The following is a 25,340-nucleotide window of genomic DNA, read 5'->3' as shown; positions in this document are numbered from 1 at the left end:
CATACAGTACAATAGTAGAGAAGAGGAGAGGAGGCCAAGAGTGAAATCTTGTAACTGTTTATTCAGCATTGCTCTATCTATGACACCAGGTACATCAGGCTACAGAGTAAACAGCATTATTACAGAGCAGGTACAGGTATGGTCACAGTGGGTGGATCAGTTGTACTGATGGCGCATACTTAAAGTGTTCTGTAGTTATTCAGTTCATCTTTAATACTGTTTCAACAACAAGGTATTGTACTGTTCTAATGAGTGAGCTGTGTACCGTATGACTGAAGATGTAAATATTACTTGAACTAAACCAGCCTTTTCACAGGCAGTGTGGCTTCTTCTCCATTGGCACTGCTGGCCAATCGTATCCTGCAAAATTCATCTTTGTTGTGAGTAGTCTTTTTTAAATTGATCTATTATCATCCCTTGTGTGCACCTTTCAACAAAGTAGGTCTATTTCACCATTGGTAGCTGCCAGACAGAGCAGAAAATGCTGTTGTGTTCTGTATATCAGATGACACAAAGAGACCAGATGATATTTTGTGACCTCAGATTCAACAACTCAACAGGTAAAAGTAAAACAGTTGTAGATAAATAGCTTTAAACTACTCACACAAGAAGAGGTACAGTTCCTGTTTTTCGTGTGTGTGTGTGCATGTATAGTTTCTGCTCATATTTTACAGCATGGCTACACACACACACACACACACACACACACACACACACACACACACACACACACACACACACACACAATCCTTTGGAAACCTCTAGAACACAATGCGCTTGCATGGTACCGTTTAAAAAAAAAAATAACACTACCCAAGTTTTATGTTTGAAAATAATACACGGTTGACTGCTGAGTGAACATGTAATAGAAATGTTGAACTAGTAAAACTGGAAGACAGATTAGCAGGATCTAAATTTTCTAGTATAAAAGGCATCGGGTGGAAGGTTTAGGTACTTGCTTTATAGTAAAAGGCCCTTAAGAGTATAGATTTAAACAGCTTAGAGAAGAATGTGCATCAATGGTGCTACACCTTACGGTGACCTGAGGCATGTAGGTCACTTACACACAGACAACATGAGGAAAACTTTTCTAAAAGCAACTGTTCACGTTGAAAAATAACATTCCACCATTTCTGTTACACTAATGACTGGAGAGTCAGTGTTTTTAATGAACAGTGGTAATTCATACATCCCAAATGATGATTATCCATGTTAATGTATTCTCCAAGGCTGAATACAACCATTCCTTGTTAGATCCCTATCTTAGAGGGCAAGAGGTCACTTTTGGGATAATGGTTCATTAGCCACATGTGCATTAAAATATATGAATACATATCTATGAATTCTGAATTAAGATACTATGTTACAGCAAAAAAAATCAAATCCTTGATATTAATATGGACCAGCAGTGTGATCCATAGTGTAAATGCTGGCACCGTCTTAACTGTAGCTGTACTCATTTCAAAATACTGTCATGGGTTGACTTGTACATATACTGCATTTATGTCATGTGGGAACAATGCCAAGTAAGAGGTTTCTACATGTAACAGCTCAGTTCGGGTTTCAGAAGGGCAATGTAACAGATACATTCAGCATGGTACAACATGGGAACTTGGGGATAAAGGCCATTGAGTGGGTGATGAACAAGTGGTTTTATGGAGACAGGTTTTAAAAAACACTAGTTTTTCCCACAACACATAGATGCAGCATAGAGACCACTGTGATCACAGGAGGTGGTGGTGGTGCACAGCTCTACAGTCACCTTTCAGCATGGGGGTTTCGGCTAATCTCTCAACTACCGCAGGATGGATGACGTGGGACAGGCTGACTGAGGTCACCTACAAGTCATGCAGGACCTCCAGCACAGTGGCCAGAGACCAGGCCTGGGTCTCACAGCTGAACGGGCAGTACTGGCCATTCTCATTGGTCAGTTCTGGGAGGCCCTTCCATGGAGACCTGGGACAGCAGAGGTTGAGAGTTATGAGAGATGAAAAATATGCACAGCAGTAAAATACAGGTAACAGTCCTACCTCTCTAGGTGAGTGTAATGTCGAGACAGAACGTTTTTAACCAGGGTTACTGTTTGGATATAGGGTTCCTCTCCCAGCTTCTTAGCAAAGTAGAGTTTAGCACGCAGGAAGTAGCCTACAGGCCACAGCCACTCCTACACACACACACACACACACACACACACACACACACACACACACACACAATTTGTTTATTGGAGTAGAAAGTGCTGCACAAACAGGAATCATCATTACACTACTATTCCACTCTGTGCTGCATTCTACCACTGTAACCAGTAAATGCAGGTTTTTCCACACAGAAACTGGAAGAATTGACCTCCCAGATGGGTCAACAAGTGAAGTCTGCAGACTACACAGTCCTCCAGGCAGTGTAATGGAGTCATTGGTTAGAGTAATAACTGTTCCAATAACTGAAATAAATTGTTTAGAGATTACATCTGAATATTAATAAAGCTCTTTTGTACAGTCATTCATTCCATTGCTATGCATGTTCTCACATTGCAGGACTGACTTCTGTTGGCAAATTTCTCAACCCACTCTCCTACCATTAATGAGGGCAACACCATTAAGTGTAGGATGGGTTATATATGGCAGGAATGCCTTTCAGTACTGGATCATTAAGAGTATTTCTCTTCTCAAATCAGAGACAGGCTCTAACAGAGTAAAGCTTGCTTACCTGCAGTGCAAATTTAGGTCAAACCCGAGTAGGGGTGGAACAGCAGCATAAGCCAAACACACTTGTAACATTACAGTTGCAAAACAACACTGCTCTGTAAATACTGTTTCCATCACTGTGGGGCTTATGTCTTAGTAAGGAGGTTTATGATGATGTGGCTCAGACATTTTAATTACATGCTGAAATAGGCATCATTCATGAGAGAGTGGCTGCATTTTTTTTTTACTACACAGTCAGGTGACATCTTCTTAAATGGCTCATTTGGAGATATTGCTTTAAGCATTAGCCACACATCTTTTACAGTGCTTGCACAAAGTCACCAGTTTATCGTCAGGTAACAATGGATCCATGTGCAGCCCCCATACAGCGATCAAAGTTGAGGACTGTTGTCAGGTTTGCACTGCCTGGTTTACAGTGATGTTTTTAGGATTTTTCAGCCCAGTTTAGGACATTTGTTACAAAATTAATAAATTTTATTAATCTGTAATGCATTACTTTTTATAGCCAACTTTCCCAACAATGCCTCAGGAAACATCAAAGTGGGACACTGCAGCTCCTGTTAAACTGTGTTACCACCAGCAGCAGCAGCAGCAGCAGCAGCAGCAGAGGTGGGTCTGACTCACCGGTCCTTGATGGTAGTTGAAACCTTTTGCCACGTTGTAGTTGTCATTGTCCAGTGCATTGTCATAGATCCCACAGTAAACCATGTCACTAGGACAACACAGACACTGTCAGCATGATGAGTTTATAATAACAAATCCATCTACTGCTGCTAAACAAGTCAGAATATGTATTTTAACTTTAACTGTAAGATACGGTTTCACTTAAAAACAGATGAGTACAATAGGTGATGATGTATTACTCAGGGTCAAGTGTTTTCATTCCCAGTGGTCCCAGTAGTTTCTTCTGAGCCACCTCTAAAGCCTTCCAGGCTCTCTCCACTGTGAACAGCTCCGGAGCCTTAAAGGACAGATAAAATGTCAACTACCTTAGCAACAGACTGAAGACTGATTCTACTACTGCGTAAAATGCCTGATTTGGAAACCTGTTCGTGTGTTTCTACCTACCACCACCATGGCGATAGTGAAGTTTGGTCTCAACTGGTAGTCACACCAGGGGCTGGAGGCTCCATAACTGTCTTTGTAGATGCCCTTTTTATGAACCAGATCAGGGCGTTTCTCGTTGGGGTCCTTAGGGTCCCCAGACACCCAGAAAGCTGCTTCAAAGGACTGCTGGAGCTGCTGGTTCCACTGGGAGTAGGAGATGAACACTTCCTTACCTGGAAGGATGGTGGAAACATTTCTTCTGGTCAGATGAGTAAATGCATTTTTGAATTTTAGACGTGTTATTGTCGAAAATTAGTGGCAATATCAGTGTGTCTGTGTGTAATACCATCTCTGTGTATCTTAGCTCCATCATAAGGGAACAGTCCTTTGCCGTGGAGCTCCACAACCCAGCGAACAGCTGACTTACTGAGACCAACTATCTCAATCGCTGCTCCATCTCTGCACACAAAGTCACAGAAAACCAAATAACCAACCCGATTCATCCAACTATGCTTTCATTAGTATCACAAGTAAATGAAATTGAAACAAATTTAAGTGATGTTTTGTTCTACCAACTATTTAAATCCCTTCAGATATTCAATTGCAAGCATATAAAACAGCAAATCCTCAGATAAACCTGTTTTACATATGAATGCTGGACAATGTTGTCATTTTCACACATCACACAGGAGATTGTCCGAGTCAGAAGCGTCCTCATGTGGGAAACACCACTTAATTTCAGTAGGAGGTCAGTGCTTTTGTTTACAGCACATTGAAGCTGTACATTAAAAAAAAAATTAAATAAACAAACAACTCTGTGGCAGATAGAAATGTCGTCAACACACCAGTTTGCTCATTTAAAATCCTCTCAACAATTTGGGACAAATCAGCCTGCTCCGTCCAAACACAGGCTCATGTTAATAATCAGGACTTTGCACTAGGGGCTTGCAGGATAAAGTCCGGGGCGTTCCACATGGACATTTGTGTACTCAAAGTCTGTCTCTGGGTAAAATCCAGTGAATTTCAGGAAATGTGTGAGAGAGACTATCCTATCATTCAGAACTGAATTAAATCAAATAAAATGTTTACGCCACATACAATGAGAAATAACTGCTTCCATCTGGTTTCCTAAAAAAACTCAAGGGGAATTGCCATTGTAAAAAAGGGTGTGAGCGCTAATGTGTGCAATGCGTTTCTGTATATCACCTTGGAGTAGCAGGCATGCCTTTGTTCCTTGCTCTCTCACTGTCTCCCATTTTGTCCATCCATGTGCCGCAGTTAAAGCGGTTTCCTCCGCTGGCAAAGCCTGTGGCTGGATCCACCTTAACAACCACGTTGAACCCTGAAACAGAGGGTGCAAGCTCAGAACTTGAAATGCTAATGAAGGGTAGTATTGAAACCTGTTGGAGCGAAGTCACTGAAGTCTGTGCAAATGCAGGATGTATAATATGTACATTATACAAGAAGATTATTAAATCAAAAGAGATCAGTAAAAGAAAGCATTCATGCTGTCTTGAAGTGCTAAACCTTGACTCCATTCATTATATTTGATTCTGGGAGACTTCTGTGTACATTATTCTGTTGGACAGTAATAAACATGTATAGTCTGTCACATACACACACTTACCTTCATCTCTCATGTGCATGTCTATCTTGGGTCCAGCATTTCTCTCTCGGAATGAAATTCCTTCTAGGTGACGCTGGAGAGCTTCCTGGATCACATCGTAAAGAGGCTGCTCCTACATTCGCATACACAGTTACACAAAGTACATGTGAATATACACATCTGAACATCTATGTGGATAGAAGAAGTGATTAAACAGAACAATCGATAATTTCATCATCAAAAAAAAATACGTTATAGCAGACAGTAGACACACACATCATTGTGTGTATGTGTACATACCACATCTCCAGGTTTACGAGGCTCACAGTCATCAGTAGGGTACATGCGTGTAATTGGACACTTGAGAATATCATGACCTTGGGGAACGTGGGTAGCATAATCCTGAACAAAAGCACCAAAACATGTGCAGGTAATTATAACAGGAAACTAAACCAAGTGGAAAAGCTGCATAACCCTCTCCCTTTCAATACTAATTTTCAAAGAGTTCCTAATAAGCCTGATGAATGTGAAACCAGAGCTAAACTCTAAAGTCTTCCCAGATATGCTGTCTACTGGGTGAGGGTCATTTCACCAACAGCTAATGTTTCTCACTTTCACATCTTTATGTTTTACTGTGTGTGTGTGTGTGTGTGTTTGTGTGTGTGTGTGTGTGTTTGTGTGTGCCTGCTTACCTGAATGCACTGCAGCCACCACCATACAGCATCACGGCAGTTGTATCTGGCACCGCGACCCTCACCCAGCAGGTTGGGGATTAAACCGTGACGCAAAGTTCCGGCAAAAGCCAGGATGATGTTACTATGGAAACCATCAAAAGCATAAAGACATTTAACACTGTTGACAAACTGCCTGACAAAAGGGATATGGTGTTGACTTTCAAATTAAAGCATAAGACCTTTATGTGATAAAAAAGAAAACTTTTTATCAAAGTCACATCTGTGAATATACAGTAGATATGTGTGTTATACACATTACCGGGCCTCAGTGTGTCTCCCAGTGAGAAGCATCAACCCTCTGAGAGCGATGAAGGTGTCTCTGCCCCAGCATCGGAAAATCCCAGATGAGAAATGAGGAAGGCCTAAACAAACATTTTTATCATCATCAGTTAAACAACATCTAAACATTTCTCTAGTGTAAAGTAAATATTCCATTATTATCTCATTGAATTCTACAAATCTATACAAGCTACATAAAACTGTTTAGTATTCATTTTAAATTACAGAAACAATACAAACACTGTTGCAAAGTTACCTGCGGCCAATGAGACACAGCACTGCTCCTTCTCACCCGTGATTGGATTGACACGATAGGGAACGTCGTCTAATTTAGAAGAAAGGGGAGGGAGGGCAGGGAAGCGTCCCACCCCACACATCTGAACTGAACCCAACGCCAGGTGACGAACAAAGGTGGAGCCATTTTGGATGAAACTGAATAGAGAGATAAAGTCAACAGCAAATTCAAAATGTCTAGCTTTTTAAAAAGTCTGCCTTAGGGGTCTCATTGTCTTATCTCATAATACCTTGACATGTGTTTGTAAGTTGCATCCAGGGCTGTGGTGTAGATTGACACCAAGATGGCATCAAAGTAACAGGGAATAAGGTAACGTGGGATGTGCTTTAGATAGTTAAACATGGCTCCCAACCACTGACCCACCTGCAGACACAGTAACAACAACACTGTTTTCAGAAAGACACAATACTGCACACATGCTCCCACATTACTGTAATTACTGCCTAAACTACACAGAAGGAAACCTCAGAGATGGATCACAATGCTTCAAACCAAAACTGTTTATGTGCCTACATTTTTTTTAAATTTGGCCGTTAAGACCTCACCTGTGCAAGTTGTCCCTCTCTGTTTATCAGTCTGTTAGAGACAAAGTCTATCAGCCAGTCTCCTTGCCTGAGGTTAGCACATACAGGGTGGCCTAGGTCATTGCTAGGACGGATATCGGCCAAAACCGACATCAAACCTGCAACAACAGACAACAACAACAACCATATTTACATTCCTGTCAAAATTTAGTAAGCAACAACACAGCTAAACATTGTATTTTCCTAATACGCTGAACTACTGTAGATACTATGTGTAACCGGTTCCTGCTAGTGCAGCTTCATATATTAGTCTAGATCTACCTTGTAGTCCTGCATATTTGAAGCTCTCCCAGCCCGGGATATTGTAACAGCCTCCACCGTCTTCTTGTTCCTCTGATTCACAGCGAAACAACAGGACATTCAGGTCTGCTAATGTCAGGTTGGACATCAGCCTGTTAAACGAACACAAATTTAACACGATAGTTCAAACGTCTGGCTTTACTACAACCTACATTAGGTATTTCTAATATTCAAAGTATTATACATAAACAAAACTGAAGGCAGTCCATGTTCAAAGCATAGATGACCTACACTCTATTCTATTCTATTCTATTCTATCTCTCTGAATGCCAGACTAGAGCTTTAATTGCTACCAGGGTATTGTTAAAATGTTAATAATACTAATACTGTGACAGATAGTACTTTAACAGTACTATTAAACCTATTTGTACTTTAGTTTTGATTAGACAAAAATGAAAAAGTCAAGAAAAGAATAGAAATAGTTTCATTTTGTCATTTGTAGTATATGTAAATGAACATTCTTGACTAGCAAACAGCAGCAGCAGTTATAGTGGTAGGAGTGGGTTGGTTCATTGTAGCTGCAACTTTAAAAAAAAAGTCTTTAAGTAGGTGCATTTATTAATACAACATATCAAACTAGCCGAGCTCAAATCAGAGCGCTCTGCAGTGTCACAGATTTAATTTAATGCATATTTGATTTGTTATAGTTTATTTTAAAAAGCAGCATTATATCAGACTTAAAGCTCCACCTCCAAAGATATTAAATACAGGTACATTGTGCTGATAACACCTGATTCACTCTTCATTTTTAAGACCAAAATGTATTGCAGGACTTTTCATTGCTGTTACAGCAATTACTTCAGCCCTGATCTTTGAGCTCTGAAAATGAAACTGTACATTTGTAAATGACATTTCTGATATCTGACCGAATTAAAAATTTGCCCATGACAATCAACTGGCAACCAGAAATAAACTATAAGCGAGGCAGTCAAAAACTGTGCATTTACCAGCAAAAATGATAGATGAATGCCTCCATCAGAAACAAAGTTACAGAGAAATGAGCAATGAGCATTTCTCACACATCAATAACATCCAACTCAAAGACTTACTGTCTGATTGGCAAGTCATTCCTGTTGCCAGCTTTCCTTTTTTGTTTGTTTGTCAGGTTTTGAAATCTCACCAAGATCTCACTTTTTTTTACATTTATTGTCATTGTATGTCACCTAAATACTTTTTATACCTCCCGTATGGTGCTGTACAAAAACACTTAAGTGCTGCTCCTAATATTACATACAGTACTGTATGCGGACCCTGGTATCCAAGCATGAGTGATATGTTTACTCACTGTGCCAGTGGTTTCTGAAGTATTTCTGGTGGATTTTCATCTACAATGCTGCCTCTTCTGTACTTTGGGCTGAACTGTGACAGATAATACCTCAGCACCCCCACCAGCTTCTGGGCCTTGGGGTCCAAACTAACCCTGTGAGAATGGGAAATTATTGTAACTAACAACTGGTAGAATATACAATGCTAATAAATCAGCTTTCAATAAACCAGTGTAGGAATGATAACAAAAATGATATACCAGTTTTGGTAGGTGTGTGTGTGTGTGTTTTACCTGAAGGCAATGACACTACCAGGTGTTAACTTTTGAAAGGTGATTTCTTGCACAAACTCTGATCGACCTTTTGATGTCACCCCAGCTTGCTTCACCACTTTACTCTCCTGCAACTATATACACATGTAATTAATTTACTGACACTTCACTCAGGATTACAGTGGTCCTACAAATGACTGAAGTGGTATTTACTGGTATATGCTCTTTTATTTCCACAGTGTATTCTGGCATGCCGTTGATGTAGTTGTCATCCTTCTTATAAGTCCCAGCATGCCTTTCCACTGTCCTGGCCTCCAATACCACTTCCTCAATCTTTCCTGGTGAGAGGGAAATAAATAGCAGTGGGGTAAATTGGTTGGGAAATTAGAAAGTTCATATAGTGCAAAAAAAGTGTAAGTGAAAAACATAATAGGTGCTATGATGCAGTTATATCTAAAAACATTTTTGATAAAGAAATGTGACATTATCACCATACCAGGTATGAACATGGGGGGGACGTTTTGGTCATACTGGTGAGTTTTGGGGTCCTTGAAGGCCGTCCTGCACACTGCCACCACAGATTGGTGGGTACTGGGGCAGTGACGAGTAATTGCAACTATATCTGCATCTACTTGGTCTACATACACCTGACGAGACAAATGTTTAGAGGTTAAAGATTTGAAATGATAAATGTCTAGCAAATGTAGTTCAGTTAGCTCGCAGCACCAAACAGGTACATTTGAACATGTTCCATATTAACAACCTTAAACAGTAAGTGGAATGGCAAATTAATTCTAACATTTCAATCAGAGGCGATGTTTTGTTTGTTTTGTGTACATACCATACACTGTTGTTGTGTACCTGTATGAATCCTTGGGCAGCTAGTTCCTGGTGAAGCTTGTTCAGCGCCAGTTTCCCAGCTATGATGCCAGTCGGAAATCCAACCTCACTAGCGGAGGTGGGGGTCGCAGAAGGGTTCCACTTGGGGTAAAAGCGCTCTTCCTTCACCACAGAGATCTTCACGGAAAAAGGTGGCTTTAAATACTTTTTTACCATTTGCACTAAATTTTGTTTTGCTATTTTTTTTTTAAATAAAATACAATTTTGCTAAATGCTAGGAAATGCTGTTTAGCAAAACTATATCACATAGTAGTAAAATACAGAATATGTGTGTTTGGATGTAACCTGATGTGGGACTAATTCATCATATCCTCTGGTGGAGCCGGTAGCACAACAAGCCATGGAGACAATCGCAGAACTGGGGAGGGAGTCTAACGCAGAACGCAGCTATGAAACAGAGTCAAAACCAAAACCATTAGGTTATATACCCAACAACTGGAAACATTGAAAATATTTTACACAGTGAGTGCATATTATTTCTGTTTTATAGGTTCTGGCCATAGAGAAAACAGCAACAGAGTGACGACTAAAATCAGTTCAGTGTCTTGTCTAATTTTGATATGTTGCCAGGAGGAACTGCCCAGGAGAATCAAACCACCATCAGCATCTACAGTCACCCAAGCTTTTACTAATGTGATCCTGAACAACACCCACCTGTATGGGACACTCATTGTCATGGGTTACATCAAGGAACATGGCATGAGCAATGGAGGGCATCAGAGGACGCAGGCTGGGCTGAACAAAGGCTCCTACTGGCTCACCTCCGTAGCGATAGACTAGACGACCTTCTTCGTGGCTGTCACCAGCTGACATGGCCTCTGGACAGGTTGGAGGGTAAGATGGTAAGACAGGTGGGACCACTGAGCAGAACACAGTCTTTACTGCTTCAGCACCTTCACACATTCTAACTTAGTGCAGTTCTGATCACATTTCAACCAGGCATCATTTATTGTGCTTGTACAGCAGGTTCCCCAACACACTTGCAGAATCTGTGATAACACCTCATTAACACACTGCACATTGATTTTTTTTTTACTTTGATCTGTCCCCAATCTGTGTAAAAATAAGATCACTTTGGAAAGTATTCAGTCCCCATCACTTGTTGCACATTTTACTGAATGTAAAGTTATTTTAAAACGTCAAAAAATTGCAGGGTTAGCTCTGCCACCTCACAGCTAGAAGGGTCACAATTCGAACAGTTGTCTGTCTGTGTATGTATCCCTGTGGTGGCCCTGAAACAGACTGAAGACCTGCCTGGGGTATAACTTTAAAAAGCAGCTCTCTGAAGACCTCCACAACCACACAGAGAAACACCATCAATCAGAGTTTTATGGTTTCGGGTGCTCAGATTAAAGCCACATCCTGGTTACACTGTGTCAAAAAACAAGTAAAGGACTCTGAGAACAAAAGGACACTGGGCAAATACGAACTGAGAGGAAGATATATTGTTGTGACTAACAACTAATCAATAATCACAGAGTGCATTGAGTGGTCCAAACAAAGCCCAGACTTACCCAAGAAGATTCAGACCTGTACTAGAACTAAAACTAATGGGGCTTCTACAAAGCAATGAACTGAAAGTTCAAGGTTTCAGTTTTTTGATTTTAATAAAAATAAATAATATATAATAATTATAATATAATCTACAATAGTAAACAAATTTTTTTGTCAATTTGTCATTGTGGATTATTCCGTGTAAAATGATAATCTAAATGTAATTTTTTTCCATTTTACAATAAATTTACAATGCAGTAAAATGTGCAAACAGATAAGGGGTCTGAAAACCTTTCAAACTGACTGTATATCATAAATGCATCATAAATACCTGCTTTGTTGTTACCATTCCAAACTCTTCAAACTGTTATTGAATATATTGTGTATGTAGGTGTGTGTAGTATTCATGCAATTTGAACACATACATACTGTACCTCGTATTAGTGATGTGATCCCTAGCTTGGTAACGAAAACATTATCCAGGTCCTCACTGCCGGTGAATAGTTCAGCCACCACATACAAGTTAGGACAAACTGTTCTGGCCACGTCCAGCATGAACTGGTCAACCACAGCCAGGCAACACAACGAACCCAAGCAGTCAGTGGAGGGGAGGGGAAGGGTAGAAGACAACAACCAAAAAAACAAACAAAAAAAAGTTGAGAAAGAGGATGAAGAGGATGACAGACAGTGTGAAGGGGATACAGCCAGTTAGTGACCAGGTAACCAAGTAACCACACCATGCAGTCAGACAGTCCAAGTGGAAATAGCAAAAGAGAGAGGGGGGCGTTTGTTTTCAGAGGGGCAGAATGAAGAACAATGCAGTGAAAAGAGAAGAAAGAGACAATAGCACAACGTTAGTCCATGCGAGTACCTCGTATAAGGCTGCTAATTCCCAGCCGGTTTACAAACACATTGTCAATCAGCTCGCTGCCTGTAAACAGCTCAGCTATCACATAGAGATTGGATCTGACCGCTCTGGCTGCATCTAGCATGGCCTGGACAGGACAACACACCAGTGTTACAGACACAGAGAAAAGAGAAGTCTGCTGTTAACAGGGTATGTTAGCTAACATACAATATGTACAGTTTTTGTTCTGCTCTCCCTTAATGAGTATTCTTAGCTAACTTTTCTAAAAGTTGAGGTGAGGATGCAGAAACATGTTTTCATTCCAAAGCTACAAAATATAAATTAGGTACAGCAACTATATACCAAATCCAGATATGTAATGCGTATCATGTTCACATGAGCCGCCCTTAAACAGAAAACTCAATCATACTGTCTCCTCAGTCATAATGGGGAGAACTCATTGCGCCCCCTTCACTATAGTGTGCTCAGAAATGTTCTTACTTTGCACACTGTGCGTGTCCCTCTATTTCTCTAGATTAAGAAATGTGTTTGCTGGTAGGTGTTCCAAGGGAGAAATCACTGGAGAAAATTTCATTTATCAGAAGCTTGGTGAATAGAATTCAGTGAGGTACAGATTGTGTTTTAGGTAAAAAATAATGTTTGATATTGTCAAAACATAGAGAAGGGATCAGGCAGTGGAAAAAGACCTCTGTCAGCCTAAGATGAGAGATTTGCTGCAGATTTCAGCATTTAGTAACATCAAGTCTAAGTTAATTTAATTCATAACTGTAAGATGACTTTTTGGATGATATTTATTACTGTATCAGTGTTTGATGAGAATGAAAGGGCATTATTTTTATAGTTATTTAATAAATTTGGCTAATTTATTAATAAATCAAAGATTTTGAATGTTGTAAAGCCTGAAAACATTCAGTCAACCACAATTTGTACAATGAGGCCCATTGTGTTGGTAAGATTTAAGTATGTAGACAAGCAAAAATATCATTGCCCGCTAAAGAACAATAATTCAAATAGAAGAGGTTTAAAAAATCTAAACAAGGTCACCTAAATGTGCTCCCATTTCCCATGACAAGTAGGCAGTGGGGGAAAAACTCATCTCACTTTGAGGTTGTGCTAGAAAAGACACTAGAGAAAAATGGGTTGGGTCCTTCAAACCAGAGTGACGACTGTAAGTTTGATTTCAAATGTAGGCACATTGACAACATTTTACTGCTTTCATTACAGTTCAAAGGAGGTTTGTGCAACAAACATTTTACTTTGGTTGACTAAAATTTCCCCCCTAGTCTCTTTCAATCCCTACCTTAAACTAACTTACTTCAATTACTGTGAAATTAATGAGTTTCACCTCAGAGCTTCATTGTCTGTAGCAATGGAATCATTGTAAGTACGTAAATAAGCTACTGTATGTTATTCAAGGCCACTTTTTTCCCATAATCTTCTATCTCTCAGTGACATTAGAACTAGGACACACTGTTCTGTATGAGGTGTAAAGGACTGGACTCCCACATGTTTAATTTAGCAAAAGGGCATGTGTCTACTTCTCTCACAGACTCCTGTGTAGTGAAAATAAATTACCAGAGGTCACACCCATGATTTACTGTACACAAAGAATCACTGGGGCTAGAAATAAGGTGGATAACTAATGCATTTAAAGAACTGCACTTAATGTTCTCACACTATGAAAAAATAAGACAATACCTCAGCTACATGTAATGGTGTTGAGTGGCAGTTGTCTAGTCTGACTCCATGGAAATATTTGGCTGTGATTTCAGTGTATTTCTTCATGTGGGCCCAAAGGTATGGGCAATCCTCAGGTCCGTTGCCATAGCGGAGTTTGACACTGTCACCCCAGCAGATCAGCTCCCGGCGCAGGTACACATTAGAGCCTACACAGAGCAAAGACACACGTCAATGCTAATACAATTACTTATTGTGCCTTCAAGAGAAAACAATATACAGTACAATATGCAGTGGTTTTTACTATGGCCTCATTGCCTGAAGGTTATGAGTTATGCAAGAGAAAAAATTAGACTCCCCTTCCCATGTTAATTACTGGATGTTTTCACAACTGCATATACTTCAGTCTCTGTCTATATTGACATTTTTATGCAGCTGATTTCTGAGTTTACCTGGCTCAGCAAAGTTGCGCAGTGGATCGTCACCCATCACCCAACCATTGTGAGCCAAGAAGTGACATGTCTTATCAGGCTTGTCCAGTAGCTGCATCTCCTGCTTTAGAGTCATGTCCTGATACGGGAAGGTGAAATACCTGAAACAGATGGATAAATACAGTAAGATCCACTAAGACGCCATCCCGCAGCAGTAACTTTACTAAGAAAATTTAGCATTTTCAGGGAGATACAGGAAAATAAAAAAGCATTCTGTGCCCACCACCGTCTACCAAATATTTCTGCTTTTACAAACTAACTGTAGATGACCGCATAATATAAAACTTATTGGAATTGTGATCTAAAAAATTATCTACTGTAAGCATCAATTAAGAATCCATTTCCAGCTATCCACCTCTCAATCTTCTTGCTCTGCCTAGTCAGTTATTTTTACTTTTTTTCTATATTACCTGGTAACCAGAGGTTTCTTCCTGTTCACAGGACCCAGTTTAGGTCCATGGTCAGCTAGACGCTCGTAAACTACATTTCCAACAATGCAGTTAGCAGCCTAGAGATAAGCAGCATGATTGAAAATTTTCATATACAATATACAGATACTTAAAATATCTGTACAAAATGACTAAATACAAACTGCCAGTTAACACCCAAAAACCACTGATAATATATTTCATATTTGTAGTGCCAAAATGATGAAAACCCTGCTCAAAACCCTGCCCCAACCTGCTCTTGATGCTGGTGGACGATGTGGTATTGTTCTTCATTCAGTTCATTGAGTTTCTGTTTCAGGCAGCCACAGCACTCCTCGATGTGCTGTGGGGAAGAACTACAAAGGGAACATGTGGAAAACTTATAATTACAAGAAAAACACTTTTCAATATATACACATACCAAACAGAAAAATGTCAGAAGGAGTTGCCATGTCAGGAATAACAGTTTCAAAATGTTTGTACAGCTGAACCTGTTCACACAACTTTATCGTTTATAACAAACAATTAAATGTCAATACGAACAAAAGCTCATTGAGAGACTTCCTTAGTCTTCGTTAAGTAAGGTAAAAGCTGTCTGTAGTAGAAACATCCATATACAGTACAGCATTATCAACTTCACTTTCCATAAATTAAATAAATAGGTGAAAATATCTAAGAAAATATTTAATGATCTGTGTATTAGATCAATTTCTCTTAAAAAAATAAACCCTTTGAGCAGTTAAGAAAAAGAGGTTTAAATTTTTCTAAATCAGTAGATTTGAATTCACGTAAACAAGTCGAAATAACAACCAAAATTGTCACCGAATATTTAAACAATAACAAACAGTAACATCTTAAATCAGACCTGTGAGGCACAAATGTCTCCAGAGCTGAGTCCATGTCCACTGTGTTGCCATAACGACGGTACTGCAGGTCCTGGATGATTTTCAGGCCAGCTTTCCCCCCAGTCTTATTCCTGTCTGGCTTGCTCCCTAAAAACACAACACAAAACATATTACGAAATAACATTTTGGCTAAATATCTCTATTAGGGATATCAGTGATTACCAGGTTATCAAATACATGTAACTGCTGTAGAAATGTAATCAGTTAAAGTAGTAGAAGTACAACCACATCCATCTGTCACTGAATAGAGTGTTTGGAATCGCTTCCTGTTCCAAATTAGTACAGCACACTGGAAATTTCTTATTAACAAAGTACAGATGAATGTGGACAAATCTGTATTTTAGAGTTTTGAGGTTGAATAATGTACAGTGGTTTGTTTTATAATTAAAAAACAGACTTATAGTGAACAGTTTTTACATGAGGCCTTTGTTTTCAGTTGCTCGTATCGAGTGCATCTGACTCACTTCTGTTTTAATTTATATACAAAGGATTGTCTTGCATTTCAGATTGATTTATTTCCGTTTTCTCCATTGTTTATTTCAACAGGGTTCAGAGTGCTGTCACTGTACAAACCTACAGAGCAATTCTTTGCCTGAACACATCATCCACAGTGTAAACTGCTCTTCAAACTGCTTGTATTTTATGTTATGCCACCATTAATGTATAAAGTTTACAAAAGGTTTTCGGTATTACTTCTAATCTTCACTGATTAACACACCGTTTTGTAACAGGATTCTGAACTGCTCCACAGCACTTTCCACTTTGACCTGGTAGAACTCCCACAGTTTAATTTCAGGGTACACGTCCTGCCACAGCACACTGCGGATGGCCTAATAAAAAAAATCAACATAAAGAGGGTGAACTGATATGGTTGGGATCTGTCATCTCTTTAAAGATGTGGTGTCGAAAGCACATCTGCATCTCTTTCATGAACTACACAGCTGTGTGTACTCACATTCAGATGGCTCTCTTTGGTAATGTCAGCAGGAAGTCCTTTTGCTGCGTATCGTCCTTCTGCTATTCTGGTGGTTAAATGCCAGATGGCTCTGTCCAAGACCCAGGCTGGACGTAGGTGGGGAGAGTTCACCAGGTTGTAACCACACTCGGGATGTTCTCTTACCCACACACTGTTTGCAGCTGTGTAAAAACAAAGTAAAAATTTAAAGTCACCTTAATTTAGCTTTTAAATTGATTAAAATTTGTTGACACTTTTGAGTTAAGAATAATTACTTTCACCAAGAAAAGATTTACTTCAAACTCCCTCTCAGTGAGAATAAGAGTTTTTGTAGGACCTATAGTCTGGCAGTCAAACAGTAAATCAACCACATGATCAGTCTTTAACCTTTTAATCGGGCTCACTTTACTGCTTGACCTTTTATGAGAGAGAGAGTATGAGCAGATGACACACGATGTCGACAAGTTCAGCTCTGCATGGAGTGTATTGGGTGTTTAGATTGTATTCATAAGCCACTGAAAACATAATGATCCCAACATGAGCTATTTACCAATTTAGTCTGAACTCTTGATATCAATCTAGATTTCCAAAAAACATTTTCTTTTAACTTGCTTAACATTAAAATCTATCACTCAAGTTAGATAGGATTGTGTCTGCCGCCTAATGTAAAAACATATGTACCTAAAAATTAAATAAAATAAAAATCTCAATCCAGTAACATTAGAGAAAGGCTATTCACACCTCTGACTGAGCCTCTTGGTTGGCTATACATTTCTCTGCTTTCCACAGTGTTCCTGGATCTTTTCTACAGGAACACGACTAAACTGTAAGAAGTGAGGTAAAGGTTACCTGCAACTCATAAATTGACTAACTGGAGTCCATCTAGATCTTTAAAAGTTACAGTGTTTTTAAGACATATTTTGCATATTTTTATCTTCCTGATAGTCCTACTATGACGTAGGGATATTGATGTTGTATTTCAGTTTGTTATTTTTCCAGTGACCATTTTCCTTCACAACATAGGTGGAACAAGAAAGATTTTCCTTGGTGCAACTAGGGTTTTAGAAATGTTAAATTAAAAAGTATACTATACCAGAACATGGCTTCTAGTAGGCTACCATACACAAAACAATAAAAAAACTGATATATTTATTTATTAAAACATTATGACCAGTGCACTGAAAAACAGCAGCAATGAAGTTTCCATGTTAAGATCAGACCTCCAGTTTGTGGAAACTTTACATTACAAAAACCTTTTAGTAGAAGGCAGAGAGTTTCTTGAGTGCAGCATTATCTAACATTAGATTATAAGGAAAAATACAAACTTCATAAGGACCCATAGAAACTATAGAAATTAATAGAAGACTGAATAGCGTCAACTAGACTTCTTTCTTCTTGGGTAGAAACGTTTTGCTACTTATCCAAGCACCTTCTTCAGTATGAATGAAGTGGCTAGGGGATTTGATTATATCCAGACTAGGCTTTGTCCCACCCCGACCTGAATATGTTCCTTAAGGTGGGTGGTGGGAACAGGGTGGAGGCATCAAGATGTAACGATTACAATCTTAACTCATTAAATCTAGAATAGTTATCCCGTAGTTGTGCTCCTCCACTTTCCACTCACCACAACCGGTCAAGGCAGATGGCCACCCACCCTGATCCAGTTCTGCTGGCGGTTTCTTCTGTTAAAGGGAGTTTTTCCTCTCCGTGGTTGCCTATAGGCTTGCTCAAGGGGGATTTGTTTGGGTTTTCTTTACATATCTGTATAGTCTTGACTTTATTATGTAAAGTGCGTTGATATGACTGAATGACTTATGACTTATGAATTATGAATTGGTGCTGTAAAAATAAAGTTGAATTGAGTTGAACTCCCTAAACACCTAAGATGGGGATCGTTAGGTGTTGTCCTGAAGCCTCCTCCTTTGTTGAGAGAAGGATTAACCATGTGAACATATATGGCTCTATCTACTCCTCTCTCATACCATCTGTCTTCTCTGTCCAAAATATGTACATTGTCATCCTCAACGAGTGTCCTTTGTCCTTCAGGTGTAGGTACAATGCTGATTCTGGTCTTGCAGTGTTGCTTCTTCTGGGCCATCCTCTTGTGTCCTCTTGTGTCTCTCAACATTCTTCAAGAGCAGTGCGTTACTGGATGTGAAGCGACTGGGTGTGCACTCCACTGATAAACTAAATAATATTTAGTCATAGGTGGATACATTTACGCAGTTGTGAACCACTCCAGCAATTTTTCAGTTGTCATCCAAACAACATAGATTTGTACCTGCCAATGTGGATTGTGTTTGTTTGCAGGTTGTGAGCAGGTTGTTCAACTAACAACTAAAATCAGCTGACAGGAGGATAAGAAGAGAGAAATATATGGTGTGTTTGCAATGTGTTTGCATAAACAGCAGCAACAGAAACTGTACTGGAAAAATCTGAAAAAAAACTTTCATTCCTAAGTAATGTAGGTATATTATAGCCCTCTGTTGCTCAACAGAACACCTGTACCAGCTTATAATGGCCTGGAATTGAAAGGAAATTTTGGGTGGAAAAAGCATTCTATGTGAATAGAGTGGATCTCTATAAATGTAGTTATAACTAGCATTGACTTGTGCTGTTTTGGAATAGACACCAGGATCATGGAAGTTAGGTAAAATATATATTTCATAGCACACACATTTAGGTTTAGTATGTCTTAGGCTTATATTTTGATGGTGGTAAAGCGGTATGCTCATTGGTAATCTCACTTCAATAGGATACATGCTCACTCACCAGTATGATTATACACCACATCTGTAATACAGAGCATGTTCCATTCTTTTCTTATCTTCTCCACCAGTGCCCCCACATCTTCCCAGCTGTAGCTCCGACCCTCTGGACTGAACTCAGGGTTGAAGGCCAGCTGGTCAGCTAAAGAGTAACAGGACCTGGACACTCCTAGAGTCTGCAGAGGAGTCAAGTGGATCATGTTGTACCCTGGGAAAAGAAAATGCCATGGAAACATTTACTGAAATACACTGCATTATTAAGTTTTTGATATTAAAACTAGTCAAAGCATTTCCAAATAGAAAATGCCCTGTTGCCCTGCTTTAGCACTGAAAGGATTTTCTAAGCAAAGCTGAAAAAAGCTGAACTGTTTTTGCTGAAATATTTGCTTTTCCTGAAAGCTGAATTGAAGCTGAACTATTTTAAAATATCTGAATTAGCTGAGTTTTGCTTTTGCTAAAATAGCCGAAACATTTACTATAAAAATAGTTGATAAAAGTCGAAGCTAGAAGTTAGAGTGCATTTGAGTGGGTGACACTATAAACAAAGACTGTCAGTCAATGTAGTCCAGTGACATCTGGTGACCTCAAAAGTTGTACTTTGTGCAGTTTTTGTCCACTTTGTACAGTTACACAAACTTGAGTTGATTCAGGGGTGTTTTTATTTTTGAGAAGCTATGACTAATTCAGGGTTCTTTTACCCAGTGTGACCCTAAACCGTTTTTACAGAAACACAACCACACCCACCTGACTCCTTGGATACTCTTAGTCTATCTGGCCAATCATCCAAGTGTCCTAGACATTTAGAAAGGTAAGTCTGGATGGTGATGCAGTCTAATGGTAGGACGTGGTTGTCTGCTCCAACACGAAGAACTGGGTCAACCACTATGTATCCTCCCCCTGACCTCTCTGTGTCTCTGCAAGAAATAAAACACAATAAATAATAATACAGTCAAAATGAATCAACAATAAATGAGTCATAGTCACAGAGGAGACTCCCAAAGAATGTCCAGAAAGCCAATGAACACTCCTCCATGACAGCGATAATGTGCTATGGTACGATTGCACATAATAAAATCTGAGCCTGTAGTACATTATCAGGAGTTTCTTACCCACATCCAAAGTAGTACTGATAGGACCCAGCCATCTTGAGGTCCAGAGAGCAGAACTTATCAGAGTCATCCTCTTTTCCTGATGGGTAGTTCCACTCCAAAGCACGGAAAGTGTTCCGTTGAAAAGGCTGTCCTTCAAGTGGGTAGTTGGTGTGCACCTTAACCCTGCGGCCCTGAAGACTTGGACCTAGGCGGAACTGCAGTTCAAAACCTGAAGGAGAAAGCGATGCTTTGACTATTCCATACATAAAAGAAATTTGATTCTTTATAGTGTTAATCGGCTATGTTGCTGTTCTGTACACACAACATCTAATGCATGTCTGACCATCTTGGGACATAAATGTCACCTGCCCCTAACGGTTTTTACAAACGCAGCTAAATATTACCTCACACCCGCATGTTTCCGCATGTTTCACTTTTTCAGACATTACCCTATTGTGTTGCAATAATTTCAGTACACACAGACACGTGATAGACAATTTCGTACTGGGTATTTTTCAAAAGTTCACTTGTAGTTAGTGTTCCAATTTACCACTAACACAAGTCAGAGAACATGTTTGAAATGATTCATTTACTCTGTGCACCAGTGATAACACAATCAAACTCTTGCAAGTGCTGGCATGGTAACATCACTGCAAAAGAATCACATTTAAAACATCCATATACACAGCTCTGCTGCTTTGTGATAAACAAACAAAAAAATACCTGAGACACAAACTCAGAGTTATTTTGAGGATTGTATATACACAGTATAGCCTGACTCAGTCTAATAAGCAGACTGCATCTATCAAGTCATACATATCTCTCAGCAACACAACTGTTCACAGCTGTTCTTTTTTTCCAGGAAGTACAGCAGAAACGCACCATGGTGCCCGGTGGTGTTGATGAGGGAGAGGAAAAGTGCAAATTTTTCATTTGTCCCACCCAGAGTTTTTATGCTGGTATAGGAATTGAACACATGGCCTCTGAGCAATACGCGCATCTATGTAACCTTTACGCCAACACTGCCCCAACACTTGAATTTAGGTCATTATTGTCCATTCATTGTTACACATTTCACAAAATCAATGACTGTGTTACGATTTCTTAAGGTCTGACTTCCACAGTTGTGCCACTAAAGCAGTGTTCCACAATAAAACAGTTTGAACACTATGTTCTTGCATTAACTGTTCTGTTATCTGTCAAATATTATTCAAGAAAGAATTTCTAAATATTTATACAGCGTTTCTCTCTCTTTTTCTTCTAGCAAAACTCAGCCCCAACATCAAATCCACTAGGTGGTTGTAATGTTGTGATGGACAGGTGGGAAAGCTGTGATCCACACAAAGTGAACACCTTGAATACTACAAGAAGCATTGCTACATGCATTGAGTGAATAAAGTTTAAACACTGGCCACCAAAAATATTGGGTAACCTCATTAGTAAGGACATAGTAGAATTATCACTTTTCTGACACTTTCAAATTAAAACTGAAAATTTATAACACTGTAAAACTAGAATTTATGGCAGAACTGCTGTACTGGATTGAATCGGATTGTACAGTATACAGTATATCTACTTAGTTAACATGCAGCAATTAGCAAAGTAAAATATATTACATTTTGCCCACCCTATTTAAAATGAATGAGGTGGCCAAAACTTTAGAACCACCTCCTCTTATAATGCATTCCTCTATGTCTCCACTACTAACTTGGCTATGACATTAGAATCAGCTTCTACAATACTTTGCTGTTGAAAAGAATATATATTATTTCACAAGCCTGTTTGTGTTTGATTACAAAATGTTCAGTCATTTGGTAAATGAAAAGCTGCAGGCTAAAAGAAGTATTACCTTGTTCAAGTCTGAACAGAGTTCTTTCCAAATTTTCCTTTTCGTTGAGCATTAGGACTCGAATCTGCTTCAGGTGTTGGGGCAACATTTTATGAAGATCTTTTTAAAATGAACTGATCCCCGTCCTCCTGTAGAGAAGAAAGACAGGTTTATAAAAAACAAAAAACTATTCTAGCTTGTAGCCAACTGCATTCTTCAACTGCAGCCTTTCTGTGAGATCAGTGGAATTCATTGTCACACTGTAACACATTGGTAATATGCTGAAACTGCAAATGTGTTACTCTGACACTGCATTCAAACCGCACTCATAAACAAATCCAGGATGAAATGTTCAAAAAATGTCACTGTTCATAAGTAAGTCTTAGTGAGGGGTTTTCAAAAGATGCAGGAAATCCAACCCACAGTCGATCCCTCATAACCATTTAATAAGATGTAAGCAGACCTCGGATTAATCATATTCTCTGGATTTCTACTGGTTGAACTGTTGATACTAAGATTTAAATCAGTACTTTTTATTTTGACCCTTATGTCCTTAATTCCTAGCCACATCATAGTAAACCTCAGATTTCAAAAGTACAGGTCAGCCTGATTTGTTGTAGTTCAGTCACCAGTGTTGTTTAGGACATACTGGTATGCAATTATAAACAAATAATCCTGTGAACACACATATATGGATACAGACTAATTCTCTTTAAAGATGTAAGTACAGCAAATAAATGCAATGCACTTAGTACACGGTTAGCCACACAAAACGTACCTTGTTTTTAGGGACATTTTCCTTCCAATTAAACTACAATCCATCTTAATACTTCTGCTCTTCAATTCTGATTGTAACTGTAGGCAATCAAAGGTCTGGCAATCAGAAATCAGTATTTGAAGCAACGTAAGTCGATTAACACAACTATGAAAGTGTAAATAAAATCTGTCAAAAACCTGCTCATTAAAAAAATCACGACTGAACGCAAAATTCGCTAATCAAAATAACCTACGTTAACAATTTGGATCCTAATAAGCAGACAGATAAATTGCTAAGTGAGAGGGGAAAAAAAGAAGCGTTAGTGGTAAACAACATTTTTTATGCAATGAGTTGATTGGATGTTGAGCAAACTTGTTGTAACATATCGGCAGGAAGTCGGTCCTCACTTTTGGCATACAAAGAAGTACGTACCTATATTCAAACAGACAGTTGTTGTACCACTAAAATCTATTTTTTATGACATTCTGAGTAAAAAAATATGACTTATACAATAGGAGTCACACTTAAAAACACAATCCAATGACCCATAATGACAAGTAGGAAACATATATTTAAAAAACTGTGGGAATTAGTTATGTGCCCCGGAAACAGTTACTGTATGGGCAAAACAAATTATTAATTTTGCTATATTTGCTATATTTATTTTGGTGACGACTGGAACTCCCTGATGGACCCCTACAGGCCATGGCCAGTACCTAAAACGACTATCTGAGCACAGATGTAGCCATAAAGTAACCTAAGATGTTGTCAGACATGACAACCCTGAACTTCTCTAGGCAGTAGACATTGAAACAGATCGTTTTGTTGGAGCTTCGGGTTCAGTTCTTTATAACAACTGGAGCAGGTTGATGGATTCAGAGTCACTGAACCCTCCCTCTGAGTCTGCGCAGTGATGCGGTCCGAACGGGACAAGGTCAGGAATCCAAGCGTTAATGTCAAACTATCTATTTATAAAACTTGTCCCACCACTGCTCAGTTTGCATGTCACACGGGGGTCATACCGACAAAAGGTGACAGAAAATCACACGTACAGTCATATACAGATAGCGATCGGTAGTAATGCGCAACGGTGATATAGGAACCGGCAGGCGTAAGTTCCGTTTGTGACTGGAATCCAAATACCGTTGAAAAAAAATCATCGTTTGATGTTTCCTCGCTTACTAGCTTGGCTTTATTTCGTATAATAAAAAATACAATCTACATTTAGTTGTTAGTGGCGCTTTTAAAAATCGGCAAGCATAAAATTCACCTAAGTCACCTGTATTTCTATAAACCAACACAATTAGGTTGCAGTTCATTTGCTAATTCATCCAGACGGCCCCGTTAGAATGCACTGTAGTGGGCGGTCCCTTCAAGTTGTTATTTTACTTAAGAACGTAATGCACAATAAGTCTTATTTTTGAATTTCGAATCACGTCAACATTACACTAGGAACCACAACACGTAACTGTTACCTTAGCAAGAAAACGTAGCTATATCGTTTGTCTTCCGCCCTGTCAGCCGCCAGCTGCAGAAATGCAATAATATTTCACAATACTAGGCGACAGTGCAAAGACATGTTTACATGTCAATTTCCACTAACCTGTCAGTTGCGTCTGGAGTCTGTCACAGATACAGGAGAACACTTTGGGGTCGAACACCAGCTCGCTTGGTTTTTTCCTGGATGGAAAAAGGCTGAATTGAGGGGGCGTGGTCTGCAGGCCGGCCATATTACCATAACAGCCGGACAGAAGCGCAACAAAAAAAGAAGAAGAAGAAAAAAAAACATATTTTCTGTTGTCATTGTTTTTTCATCGATAACAACAAATAGGCGTTTAATGCATATATGTTAAACACTTTCTGTCTTTTAATGCATATATGTTACATACTTTCTGTCTATTAACCTGCCCAGCAAGCTAAATGTGAGACAAAGTCTCGACAAACAAATATCAAACAAATATACAAACAAATCTGTAGTACTGAAAAACTTGATGTCGTTTGGCATATTTACAGTAATGAATGATAAAATGTACTTGCCAAAATGCTCACAAAGAGCAATTATTTGCACAATGTCTGCTCATCATGCGCACG

General features: G+C 39.2%; 1 protein-coding gene across 6 annotated transcripts; it reads right to left on the bottom strand.

Annotated features, from left to right (window-relative positions):
* Positions 1–41: 41 nt before the first annotated feature.
* On the bottom strand, positions 42–24,998 carry agla (amylo-alpha-1, 6-glucosidase, 4-alpha-glucanotransferase a). 6 transcript variants are annotated; one of them, XM_067474132.1, is made up of 36 exons: positions 24,853–24,930; positions 23,271–23,347; positions 22,514–22,641; positions 20,683–20,893; positions 20,318–20,487; positions 19,578–19,781; positions 16,806–16,987; positions 16,569–16,680; positions 15,811–15,937; positions 15,199–15,301; positions 14,928–15,025; positions 14,479–14,618; positions 14,048–14,235; positions 11,916–12,039; positions 10,642–10,805; positions 10,273–10,374; positions 9,949–10,104; positions 9,584–9,734; positions 9,301–9,425; positions 9,109–9,221; positions 8,836–8,970; positions 7,512–7,642; positions 7,212–7,348; positions 6,896–7,029; positions 6,628–6,803; positions 6,352–6,454; positions 6,051–6,174; positions 5,659–5,760; positions 5,380–5,491; positions 4,959–5,094; positions 4,099–4,211; positions 3,774–3,985; positions 3,569–3,666; positions 3,330–3,417; positions 2,031–2,164; positions 42–1,956 (listed from the first exon to the last, which is right to left on the bottom strand). In XM_067474132.1, exons 3-36 carry the CDS (start codon positions 22,599–22,601, stop codon positions 1,839–1,841), a joined length of 4,611 nt encoding a protein of 1,536 aa, XP_067330233.1. In that variant the 5' UTR covers positions 22,602–22,641; positions 23,271–23,347; positions 24,853–24,930; the 3' UTR covers positions 42–1,838. The 6 variants fall into 6 exon arrangements, with proteins under 6 accessions (XP_067330233.1, XP_067330234.1, XP_067330236.1 ...); XM_067474133.1 differs by lacking the exon at positions 24,853–24,930 and adding an exon at positions 24,725–24,740; XM_067474135.1 differs by lacking the exons at positions 11,916–12,039; positions 23,271–23,347 and adding an exon at positions 12,353–12,476 and having other exon boundaries at positions 24,853–24,998.
* Between the last annotated feature and the right edge of the window lie 342 nt (positions 24,999–25,340).

Source organism: Channa argus, chromosome 14 (genome assembly GCF_033026475.1).
Source record: "Channa argus isolate prfri chromosome 14, Channa argus male v1.0, whole genome shotgun sequence".
NCBI lineage: Eukaryota > Metazoa > Chordata > Actinopteri > Anabantiformes > Channidae > Channa > Channa argus.
Note: the sequence above shows the minus strand (reverse complement) of the source record. Positions and strands in the feature narration are given on the sequence as shown.

Excerpts from the sequence above, each read along its gene's own strand:
- agla (XM_067474135.1), bottom strand. The coding sequence starts at position 22,601 with ATGTTGCCCCAACACCTGAAGCAGATTCGAGTCCTAATGCTCAACGAA. Across the intron at positions 9,426-9,583 it reads CCCCCCCATGTTCATACCTG|GAAAGATTGAGGAAGTGGTA; the intron begins GTATGGTGATAA and ends CCCTCTCACCAG. Across the intron at positions 7,030-7,211 it reads GAGAGGGACAACTTGCACAG|GTGGGTCAGTGGTTGGGAGC; the intron begins GTGAGGTCTTAA and ends CTGTGTCTGCAG.